Source organism: Electrona antarctica, assembly GCF_951216825.1.
Source record: "Electrona antarctica genome assembly, chromosome: 19".
In the NCBI taxonomy this organism is placed as follows: domain Eukaryota; kingdom Metazoa; phylum Chordata; class Actinopteri; order Myctophiformes; family Myctophidae; genus Electrona; species Electrona antarctica.
This window is the reverse complement of record NC_136800.1, coordinates 14,653,707-14,666,475: the sequence shown is the minus strand read 5'-3', so window position 1 is coordinate 14,666,475 and position 12,769 is coordinate 14,653,707. Positions and strand designations below refer to the sequence as shown.

The 12,769-nt window shown below is 42.7% G+C and overlaps 1 protein-coding gene across 1 annotated transcript in view; it reads right to left on the bottom strand.

Annotated features, from left to right (window-relative positions):
* Window positions 1-12,769, bottom strand: part of LOC306943863 (voltage-gated inwardly rectifying potassium channel KCNH2-like) — a gene marked incomplete at both ends in the record, with an annotated part of 88,940 nt that overhangs the window by 37,574 nt on the left and 38,597 nt on the right. The window contains 3 exon segments of the mRNA XM_079530374.1: window positions 10,723-10,857; window positions 11,540-11,619; window positions 12,556-12,698. Coding sequence (XP_079386500.1) covers window positions 10,723-10,857; window positions 11,540-11,619; window positions 12,556-12,698 — 358 coding nt within the window.

Here is a 12,769-nt window from a genome sequence, read left to right as displayed (position 1 = left end):
ATCTCAGACATGCTTTTATTTGTTATTGTCAGTAGTTAGTAGTAAGAGAAGTAGCCTACAACACTATTGCACTGGGTAAATACAGAATAGATATATTATATTTAAATATCACTATATTATCCACAAATGGCTCAATAAAGGAGAGGATGTTACACTTCATTATACATGTCTTAAATTGACATTGAGCTTTTTTGTTAAATAAACATTTGACCTCTTATTTAAGTTATTTTATACAATTTTTGGAACCGAAATAGGGAACCGTTAAGAACCGGAATCGATAAGCAGAACCGGAATCGGTACCGGACTCACAACAATCCTAGCGATACCCATCCCTACATGGAACTACCACTGGATGGTTCCATTCTTTACCCATCCCTACATGGAACTACCACTGGATGGTTCCATTCATCCTAACGATACCCATCCCTACATGGAACTACCACTGGATGGTTCCATTCATCCTAACGATACCCATCCCTACATGGAACTACCACTGGATGGTTCCATTCTTTACCCATCCCTACATGGAACTACCACTGGATGGTTCCATTCTTTACCCATCCCTACATGGAACTACCACTGGATGGTTCCATTCTTTACCCATCCCTACATGGAACTACCACTGGATGGTTCCATTCATCCTAACGATACCCATCCCTACATGGAACTACCACTGGATGGTTCCATTCTTTCACACTCGCACAATCATACTATATATCGCCGCTGTCGGGCAGAAAACTTGTATCTCCATTACTCCGTATTTTGACTTTTTTATGTTCGTTCCTCTCTGTAAATTAATGCAAGTAGTGAAAATCAGCCAATGTACAAGTTCACAGCTCGGTTCGTTCATGTTGTGAGCTTATACAGTACAGTAGATTGTCTATTTCCACAACTCGTTTTATTTTTCTCTGTTTGTCTGAGGTACGTGTGTACGGCTGGAATGCATGTAACTCGAGAAACGTTCGCCCCACCAACTTCAAAAGCCCCCACGGGGAGTACAGTGACCGGTGTCGAGTCAGTCGGACCCACGGTTGTCCAAAACCGCCACAAAACGCCTGTCCGGGCTCTGTACAGGGCCCCTGCCCATGCTCCATACAGTATTTGGGCATGCTGGCCTGTTTTGACATCACAATACTCCATATTTGGGCATGCCTGACACAGAACTCCATATATAGGAATAAAGGGATACAGAGAGACATACAGAAATCTCCATATATGGGCATAAAAGGGACACAGACAGATGGGTGGAACGGATACTCTGACATGGGTACAACGGCGCAGAGAACTAGGAATAAAGGCACACAGAGAGACAGATACAGAAATCTCCATCTATTGACAACAGGTATTGCATAGGATGGGGATGGATCTCCCACTTCCATTGTTACAAGAACTCCATATACAGGTATGGGCATAAAAGAGACAGATACATCTCCATATATGGGCATAGAAGGGACACGGACATAATAACGGGGTGGGGCATGCATTTCCAACTTGCATCGTTCCAAGTAGGCCAGTGCCCAACAGGCACTGCTCTAGTAATAATAAATCACATCCGTGTGAAGTGAGGGGCGCTCTTATCATCATACGTCATCATTCATCATCTCATTCTGGCCAATCACAATTTGCGTCCTCGCTTTTGTCTTCAATGTTTGTGTTTACACAAACCCTCAAAGCTGGACATACAGCACTGTAGCATCCCTCAAAAAGGGACGTTTTGGACATAATGAGGTTTCAACACGACAGCAACCAGGTGTTATATTTCTACAAAAGCCCTTTGCTCGGATAAGTAAGGGGCAAACAAAGTAATTTTAGAATATTCATATTTCACTATTCCCATAACACTGGGTCACCCATATGTGGGTCGCGGACACATTCTTATTGGTCCCTTTATTTTTTGTTTCCTACATTTTGTTTGTAATTATTATCATTTCAAAACTTTTTCAAAAAACATTCCCCTAAAATAATAAAAAAATATATATAAAAAAATCATGAATTAAAAACAAATTAATTTTTTTCCAGTAATTTCATGAAGAAATAAAAGAAAAATCTAAGAAATTCCATAAATTAGAAAACATTTATGCTTTGTGCCGCCTTGTGAGCTTGTAGATCAGGTTAAAAAGCTTGGGAACCACTAGACTATAATTGAATCCTCCCTAAATGTTCTCAGTAGGAGCCAGTTAAATCCTCCCTAAATGTTCTCAGTAGGAGCCAGTTGAATCCTCCCTAAATGTTCTCAGTAGGAGCCAGTTGAATCCTCCCTAAATGTTCTCAGTAGGAGCCAGTTGAATCCTCTCTAAATGTTCTCAGTAGAAGAGGGGGAGCCAGGTGCCTGAACTGCAATTGCAGAAAGAAATATAGTATGAAACGCTCCACCTCTCTAGAGTATCTATCTATCCACGGAGTCATCACCCTTCTGGCTAGCTAAGAGTAAAGAGCAACACACTGCTCATAAATTTACAGACACACTGTGTAGTGTGTGTGTGTGTGTGTGTGTGTGTGTGTGTGTGTGTGTGTGCACGTACGCGTGAGTGCGATTTATCAATCGGATATAATTAAGGTTGACTGTGCCTAAAGATGGATGTTACCGGTGCCACACACACGCACTCGCACAGACACACTCGCACAGACACACACAGACACACACACACACACACACACACACACACACACACACACACACACACACACACACACACACACACACACACACACACACACACACACACACACACACACACACACACACACACAGTCCCTACTAATAATGACATCAATAGGGTAATAAAGGATGCAAAGCAGAGAGGAGTGGAAAGAAGAGAGGAAGGAGGCGGAAAGGAGCAGATAAGTAATGTGCGTCGTGCTGTCCGCATAGTGTGTGTTGATGGAATGGGAGCAGCAGTCTAGTAAATGGTACCCCAGGGGCCCGCAGGGAATCCCTGACCCCCCCCCCCCCCCCCCCAACACACATACACTCTTGTGAGGTGATTTAATAATAAAGTACAGCTGCAAACTATGGAGTATTGATTTTTCAATTATTCTATCCATTACTTTTTAGATTAATCAAATAATTGAAAATAGCAGATCTGCAAGCTCACAATGCGGTGCATCGCCTAGTTTCTGTATAAAGTATTTGTAATTGTCTCCACCAGGCCAGGAAGGCCTGTCTGTCGGTCTGTGTGATTGATATAGTGCCCCCAGAAGGCCGAGCTTTGCTAAATTCTGTTTGGCTAGGACTGGCTTTCAAAGTTTGCAGGAGTGCTCCGTTATGAACAAAATGCCTCTCAAATCATGAACACAGCGTGCAATTTCCCAGAAATTTTGCAAACACATTCCCATTAGACCGAGAAAGAAATGCCACTTGAACATTTTCAAATCAATAACAGGCAACGATCTGTGTAAAACGTTGTATGCACACAAAGGTTTTACAATAATATGTAAAACCTTTTTTGATATTAACTCCTTCGCAAATCAGTACACATGATCTCTATAATAGTAGTCAAGTGATCAAGACCGATCTGTCGGGTTTTTCATATTCCATCCAGATTGGCGAATTCCGAACATTGCAGGTCAACCAACCTGACCTGGCCTAACCCTAACTTTAACTCATTTAGACCTGAGGCAGATTAAAAAAAAGGCTTCTACAGTAAATCCACAGTTTTCTGAAAACCCCCAAAAATGATATGTAATTGGCAGCCGACCTCCATCTGAAAATATGTGGTTCCAGGGACCCCCCAGAAGCAAATATTTGAGTTAAAAACGTTTGCTCTGAAAGAATATATATTCAAAGATTTGAGGCACATTTTCACGATTTCTAACAAATAGCAGATCTACAAGCTCGTATATCGCGGCACTCGGTGCCGCTCTATGAGCTTGTAGGTCTGCTATTTTTCAATATCTAAAGTATAAAACACCACAAGGGGTTCCCAACCGTCCAGAATGGGTTAAACATCCCGTGGTGATGTGATACAGTATTTGTGGCTACAGTACAAACACGCTAGCCTGTTATCGTCCCTGTCCAACAGCGCTGACAGATTATGTCATCAGCACAGTAACCAACGCTCATTCATTATCCATCACAGCGGCCCCCCTTGCTTTGTGGCAGTGGTGGGAAAAGTACTGTCATTTTTTACTTAAGTAAAAGTATCAATGCTGGATTATAGAAATACTCAGTTACAAGTAAAAGTCCGGAATTCAAAATGTACTTGAGTAAAAGTATAACATTATTGACTGAAGTACAAAAAGTTAAAGTAGTCATTGTGCAGGATGTCCCATTTCAAGTTTTCAAATGTATCAAAAATCTTTTGAAAATAGCAGATGTACAAGCTCACAATGTGTCACGTCATGACACACTGTGAGCTTGTAGATTGTCTATTAATCAAATAGCCAAAATGGTAACTAGTAACTAGTAACAGTTTTTAAATAAATATAGTGGAGTAAAAAGTACGATATTTGAATCCGAGATGTAGCGGTGTAGAAGAAAAAGTGTTGAATATTGGAAATACTTAAGTAATGTGCAAATACCTCAAAATTGTACTTAAGAACAGTACTTATGGAAATGTACTTGGTTACTTTCCAGCACTGCGTTGTGGTGAGGATTAAACGTTCAGTAAGGTTGTCCTGTACAACAATGGTCCTCAACGTCCTCTGTATTCTTACCCTGACCACACAGTCAGGAACTAATACCATCTTTGACAGTGTATAAATAATTGAAAACATGTTGAAAGTCAGCATCAACCTATTTGGTATACTGCACTTGTTTGTACCAAAATGTATTATAGTTGTTGGCATGTGATTAATTTATATTGTCTTTATACATGTCTTTTAGTGTATATGTTTCGCCGACAGGTAGAACCTTGTTTGTCCAAAACCGTTACTTTTCAAATAAAAGGGAAACAGAACCTGTGCTTGAACAGATCAAATGTAGTTGATTATTTAGTGATTAACCCTTGTTAATACGTTTAATTTGTTCAATATTTATAAAATCCACTGAGACTTTGTCACATAATTCACATTCAGCTACTTTTGTGTGACACTCTAGTAGCGCATTCATTTATAAAGCATTGTGTTCGACAGCAATGATATGCTTCTTACTGCGCAGTGCACAATGATATGCTACTTACTGCACAGTGCACAATGATATGCTACTTACTGCACAGTGCACAATGATATGCTACTTACTGCGCAGTGCACAATGATATGCTACTTACTGCACAGTGCACAATGATATGCTACTTACGGCGCAGTGCACAATGATATGCTACTTACTGCACAGTGCACAATGATATGCTACTTACTGCGCAGTGCACAATGATATGCTACTTACTGCACAGTGCACAATGATATGCTACTTACTGCACAGTGCACAATGATATGCTACTTATTGCGCAGTGCACAATGATATGCTAATGATATGCTACTTACTGCGCAGTGCACAATGATATGCTACTTACTGCGCAGTGCACAATGATATGCTACTTACTGCACAGTGCACAATGATATGCTACTTACTGCGCAGTGCACAATGATATGCTACTTACTGCACAGTGCACAATGATATGCTACTTACTGCGCAGTGCACAATGATATGCTACTTACTGCGCAGTGCACAATGATATGCTACTTACTGCACAGTGCACAATGATATGCTACTTACTGCGCAGTGCACAATGATATGCTACTTACTGCGCAGTGCACAATGATATGCTACTTACTGCGCATTGCACAATGATATGCTACTTGTGTATGGCAGATAGGAAAGTTAGACACAGACTCTTTAGAGAATTCTTGGATATGGTCCAAAATAATTGGCTCAGATCTCCATCTCGGGCCCCACACAGAGCCTTAACTGACCTGGGATGAACTTGCACCAGAGCTTCCCTCCTGTTTCACCTCTACGATATGCTCAATAACGTCTACAGTAACGTCTACAATATGCTCAATAACATCTACAGTACAGTGGCAACTCTACAATATGCCCAATAACGTCTACAGTAACGTCTACAATATGCTCAATAATGTCTACAGTACAGTGGCAACTCTACAATAAGCTCAATAACGTCTACAGTACAGTACAGTGGCAACTCTACAATTATGCTCAATCACGTCTACAGTACAGTGGCAACTCTACAATATGCTCAATAACGTCTACAGTGCAGTGGCAACTCTACAATATGCTCAATAACGTGTCAGTGTTCATTAACCCTGTAAGTGTAAAATAAAGGTTTGAATTAACCGGGATGCTTTCCTGCTTAATGGGAAAGCATACATGTAATTTTAGATTGTTTTGAGTTGGTAATTCAAAAATATAAAATATACAGCGCGTCACTTCGTGCCACACTGCAAGCTTGTACATCATTTCAGCTCAGGATTAACCATTTACCATGCATTGCAATGATATCGCATTCAGTTTGCCAGTATGACAGTATTGTTACCAGTATGACAGATTACCTGCGCAAGCATGACACAGAATCTGAGATCCCCCCCAGAAGCAAAGTTATGCATCAGCATTGAACCCTGGCTGCAAGGCATCCAAATATAAATGCACCACGTCTCTGTGTGTACGTACGTGTGTACGTATGCGGTACGCCTGTAATCCACATAACTCAAGAACCGTTTGCCCCACCGACTTCAAATTTGACACACGCGTTCCACACCACCACAGGGAGGACAGTGTCTGGTGCCAAGTCCGTTGGATTGCCGGTTGTCCAGAACCAGCACAAAAGCCTCTGCCCGGACTCTGGACAATATTTAGGCATGCCTGCCAAATAACATATTATGGGCATAAAAGGGAGTCAAGGTACACAGACATAATAACTGGGTGGGGCATGCATTTCCAACTAGCATCGTTCCAAGTAGGCCAGTGCCCAACGGGCACCGCTCTAGTAAATTAAAAAACTGATTATCATACATTCCACCCAAGTGAACCATTTAGACTGAGGGCATATACTGTATGTAAACTTGTTAGCAAATGGGAACGAAGGAGTTGAGTGTGTTGAATGCTGAATGAATGAATGGGGATGGTGGTGGGGAGGGCTAGAAATGTACCGTACACCTCGTGCCTTCTGTGCATACCGGAACTAGAGCTAACCTGAATTTTATGGGTCAATACTTCAGATTTGACAGTGTGCTTGCGTTCTCTGCGTGTGTGTGTACTTCACATGCTTTGCTTCCTGGTTTACACACTGTGTGTGACTGTGTGTTCTACTACCCGGGCGGCGCACAGGGAACACAACAGAGCTCACAGTGACAATGACGGAGAGGAGAAACACTGAAGGTCCAAGGACCGTACACTACAGTGTACACACCCCTGCACTCACAACAAGGACAAACTAACTCACGCAAGCATGAAGGCACATGTAAACACGTGAACACGTGCACATATACTGTAGAGCTGTCACACACACACACACACACACACACACACACACACACACACACACACACACACACACACACACACACACACACACACACACACACACACACACACACACACACACACACACACACACACACACACACACACACACACACACACACAGTGTCTCCTTGAGAGGGTGGCTTTATTTAATTATATCATTGGTCCCAGTAGACAGCAGAAGGGGTAAACCCCACAGCTCATTACTAGGACCTCTCAAGGACCACGAGACCTTCAAATAACCTCAAATAGCTCCCCGTTCGGTTCACCAAATGGGGTTTAAAAAGAATCCAGTGAGTTATGCCACAGCCGAAGAGATACATCACAGATCATGAAACATCATGCACAAATATATCCTTACATTAGCTAAGGTAGTATTGAAGCAAGGATAGGGCATTGACATCATCAGAAACAATCAACAATCTAACCCAAGTGTGTGTATGCCAGTGTGTGAGTTTTTCTTCCAGGGGCCCTGACGTTAGAGGTAGCTGCATGCTGCCAATTTAGGTGATCACCCTTTCACCTTTTAGGTGGAAATGTTTTCACCTAGAAGGTGATATTTATACTAGCCGCTCATAGCCTGTTTGCTTTCTTCTGCTTTCAGTTCTGTGTCTCCTGTGGAGTTTCGCATTAAATACTCCAATCAGATGAGAGATTTTACAGGGCCAGCAGACACAGTGATGCCAGTGCCAGAGCCAGACTCAGCCAATAGCGCCCCCGCCTTAGGCAGATATATATGATGGTAGGTACATCCCTAATTACATTCTCACTCAGGTCGAAATGATGCCACATGCACGCAGCCAGCGTTGTTTGGTCAAGGGAGACAGGGCTCTGTCTGGGCATCACTGTGTAGCTGGCTCTCCACCAGAGAGGATCTCTCACACATCGGGCGGTAAGCGAATTACTCCACTATTTTCCCTGCATGGTGAACTTTAGTCTGTGAATTGTATTTTGAAGAAGTAACTGACTCGCACACTGTGCCCAGAAGTGTGCCACGCCTGGGTCCCTCAATCAAGCTGTTTGGTCAAGAGAGACTAGGCTCTGGGCATCACTGTGTAGCTGGCTCTCCACCAGAGAGGATCTCTCACACATCTGACGGCAAGCAAATGACTCCACTATTTTCCCTGCATGGTGAACTTTAGTCTGTGAATTGTATTTTGAAGAAGTACTGACATTGTCACACTCTGTGCCCAGAAGTATGCCATGCTTGGGTCGCCCTCTGACTTTTCCCCTCTGTTGTCTCCCCTCCCCTGGCTGATTTTGAGACTGTTTCCACCTGGGTTACTAAGCTGAAGAGACTTTTGTTAATGGATTGGAAGGTATACGTATAAGGGACACTGTGGCTATTGGTTAGGTTGCTCGACTATAACGTGTTGCCTGAAGTGAGTGCTCCGAGTGTTAGCGGTGTTGCAAGTTTATGTTATATTCCCCTGTGAGGGTGTACCTGTGTTTCGTGAGTAAAAGACTGTTTGAGTTTAAGCCGTGGTTTCCTGAGTTCTTCAAATGTGACAATAAAAGTCATTACAATAATTCTATACTATACGTATAACTACACCATTACTAAGGACATTGTCTTTGAGAGTGTGATAGGTGTTGTAATGTCCCATCGATTTAATGGAGATGGGGATACTGTAAAAAGAAAAAAAAAACTGCTCTCTGCCTCCCTTTAGTGGTCAAATATGTAACAGCACAGCACAACAAGCTTGCATTCACTGTTAGACAGAACACAAGGCATTTCAATCACGCATCGTTTCAAACATCTCATATTTGCTGGGCCGTATAAATAAGGCCAATTCAGATTTCAACGTATTGACACAAGAGTTAAACTTTTCTTTTTCTTTTCTACTATAGAATAGCTACCCTCTCCTGTCTTCGGCATTCTTTCTCCATGCTCTCCTCCTTTTATCCTCAAGTCCAATCCGGCTAATCACTCGTGGCGTCCTCAATTTTCTGTCCTCACATTTTATCCTCAATTCCGTGCTCAGCCAATCAAATCATCGCTATGGGGTACACCCAAACACACACAAAGCTGGGCATAGGAGGGGGTAGCGCCCCTCAAAAATGTGAGTACTTTTCCCACCACTGACACTAACACTCTCGGTGACGTGGTGTGTTCTGTCTATGAGTTTACAGACCTGTGTGACTCTCTCGGTGACGTGGTGTGTTCTGTCTATGAGTTTACAGACCTGTGTGACTCTCTCGGTGACATGGTGTGTTCGGTCTATGAGGTTACAGACCTGTGTGACTCTGTCGGTGACGTGGTGTGTTCTGTCTATGAGGTTACAGACCTGTGTGACTCTCTGTGACGTGGTGTGTTCTGTCTATGAGTTAGTTTACAGACCTGTGTGACTCTGTCGCTGACGTGGTGTGTTCTGTCTATGAGTTTACAGACCTGTGTGACTCTGTCGGTGACGTGGTGTGTTCTGTCTATGAGTTAGTTTACAGACCTGTGTGACTCTGTCGGTGACGTGGTGTGTTCTGTCTATGAGTTAGTTTACAGACCTGTGTGACTCTGTCGGTGACGTGGTGTGTTCTGTCTATGAGTTCGTTTACAGACCTGTGTGACTCTATCGGTGACGTGGTGTGTTCTGTCTATGAGGTTACAGACCTGTGTGACTCTATCGGTGACGTGGTGTGTTCTGTCTATGAGTTAGTTTACAGACCTGTGTGACTCTGTCGGTGACGTGGTGTGTTCTGTCTATGAGTTAGTTTACAGACATGTGTGACTCTCTCTGTGACGTGGTGTGTTCTGTCTATGAGTTAGTTTACAGACCTGTGTGACTCTCTCTGTGACGTGGTGTGTTCTGTCTATGAGTTAGTTTACAGACCTGTGTGACTCTCTCTGTGACGTGGTGTGTTCTGTCTATGAGTTAGTTTACAGACCTGTGTGACTCTATCGGTGATGTGGTGTGTTCTGTCTATGAATTTACAGACCTGTGTGACTCTGTCGGTGACGTGGTGTGTTCTGTCTATGAGTTAGTTTACAGACCTGTGTGACTCTATCGGTGACGTGGTGTGTTCTGTCTATGAATTTACAGACCTGTGTGACTCTGTCGGTGACGTGGTGTGTTCTGTCTATGAGTTAGTTTACAGACCTGTGTGACTCTATCGGTGACGTGGTGTGTTCTGTCTATGAGGTTACAGACCTGTGTGACTCTATCGGTGACGTGGTGTGTTCTGTCTATGAGGTTACAGACCTGTGTGACTCTGTCGGTGACGTGGTGTGTTCTGTCTATGAGTTAGTTTACAGACCTGTGTGACTCTCTGTGACGTGGTGTGTTCTGTCTATGAGTTAGTTTACAGACCTGTGTGACTCTGTCGGTGACGTGGTGTGTTCTGTCGATGAGTTTACATGGCAGGATGTCTATGTCCCCAGCAGGGGGCAGGGCCACATAGGATTCTTCTTTCGAGTCCAGCAGGTTCTGCGTTGACTGAAGCACCTAAGCAGCAATCACAAAGATCTGATATTTAACCATTTAAGCCCCACAGCAGTATATACTTTGGCAGTCAGCAGCACGTGCTGTGTTTTCAGCCAAATCCCTCACCACACTATCGTGTCCTAGTCCTAGTATCACAGCTCTATTTCCTTCTTGATCAAAATGGTTATTATTAGTGTTATACATTATATATTACGTCATCCAGAACACACACAGCTCATGAACTCATCTACTGCACTACGCGTCACCGCCATTTATGTCTATAGACGTCAGTTTCAGTGTAACCTGTGAGTTAATCTACGGCTTCCGGATCAGAGGACAACAGATAAAAAGTGACCAAAACAAATTGATCACCTATTAAATTCTATTATAGGATTTCACAAAAATATGTTTTTCCTCTGCTTTCTGTTCCCAAACAGCATTTTTGGTGAAAACAAGCTATATTCCACTTCCAAATTCCAATAAATAAAGAACGGAACATTGCTGAAACACTCCCCCCCCCCCCCCCCCCCTCACAGATATGTGATGTATACATAGTCATAGAACAAAATATTCTGTGGGTTAAATATACTGGATTGAAGGAATGGTAATGGTGAATATAGTTAAGTTGGATGCATTGCCCCATCTTTTTGGAAAAGATTGAAAGCATATATGCATCACTAATATGACATGTGTGCATTGTTACCTGGCTAAAGGTTCGACAGCGTAGTAGATCAGTAGTTGACCCTATTGCCAAACTGTTGTGTCTACTGCTTGATAAAACACCTGGAGAACAGAAGAGGAAGTGAATTAGAGGAGAGCAAATAAGAGACAAAAAGTGATTTTTTTTTTGCACTTGAAAACACATTATTTAAAATTGCTTCACAACGTTTGTGTACATTGACTAAGAAATTAGCTAGAAAAAACAAACAGCATGGATTGCATACAAGAGCATGTAGATAGATTATGAAGACATTCCACATTCTCTTCTTCACTATACATTTAAGACATTTCTTAACTGCTGAGGTATGTACGGTGCATTCATTTGGCATTCAATTGACACAATTAGAATTTTAAGCTACACGCAATATTATGTAAATGTAATGGGAGGTACATGTCCTCCTGATAGGTCAGAAGTCCAGTCTGTCCTGATTCGCCCATTTTGCCAGAGAAGCTTGACGCTTACAACGAGAACCCGGAAATACACAGACACAAAGATATCCTTTCACATTTTAATCATTGAGTGATAAATGCCAGGAGTAGTGTCAACAGAGAAAGTACCAAAATCAAGGTGCTGTATCTAGTGGTTAATGTGATTACTATGTTGCAGGGGCGCTGGAAGGTATTTATACCAGGGGGGGCTGAAGGGTGGGAGGGAAATCTCGGGAAATTTCGGGTCTTATTCGGGTATAATTGGCCTAATAATGACTTATTTAGGACCTAGCACCGCAGCATCATGTACACATGTGACTCTTATTGTGTTGTTGTTTGTTGTTGTTGTTAGATTTCTTTAAACCACTTGGTGCAGGTGAAAGTAAAACTACAATATGTTTAGCGTCTCGTCATGTTGTTGTGTCTATCTGTCAACTCATTCGCTGTGCATTCTGCACGCTCTGAAAAATTCTCCTCTCCACCAGCAGGGGGTGCTGGAGCACCCTCCGCACCCCCCTTCCAGCGCTGATGCTATGTTGTCATTCCATCTCCTCCCTCTGAGCATCTCACCAGTACAGCTGTGTCTGGTGTGCAGTCTCCTCTTGATGTCATCCACTGAGGAGGCATGTCTTACATCCCCAAAGCTGTCACAGGACCTGTCAGGGGCGGCGCTACCGTGTATTGGACAATCTTCCTCCTTCTCTTTAACTTCTCTTCAGTACAGAGGGAGAAAAATATATATATATATATGTAAAAATAAGTTGAATTCAATCCACTATGGTAA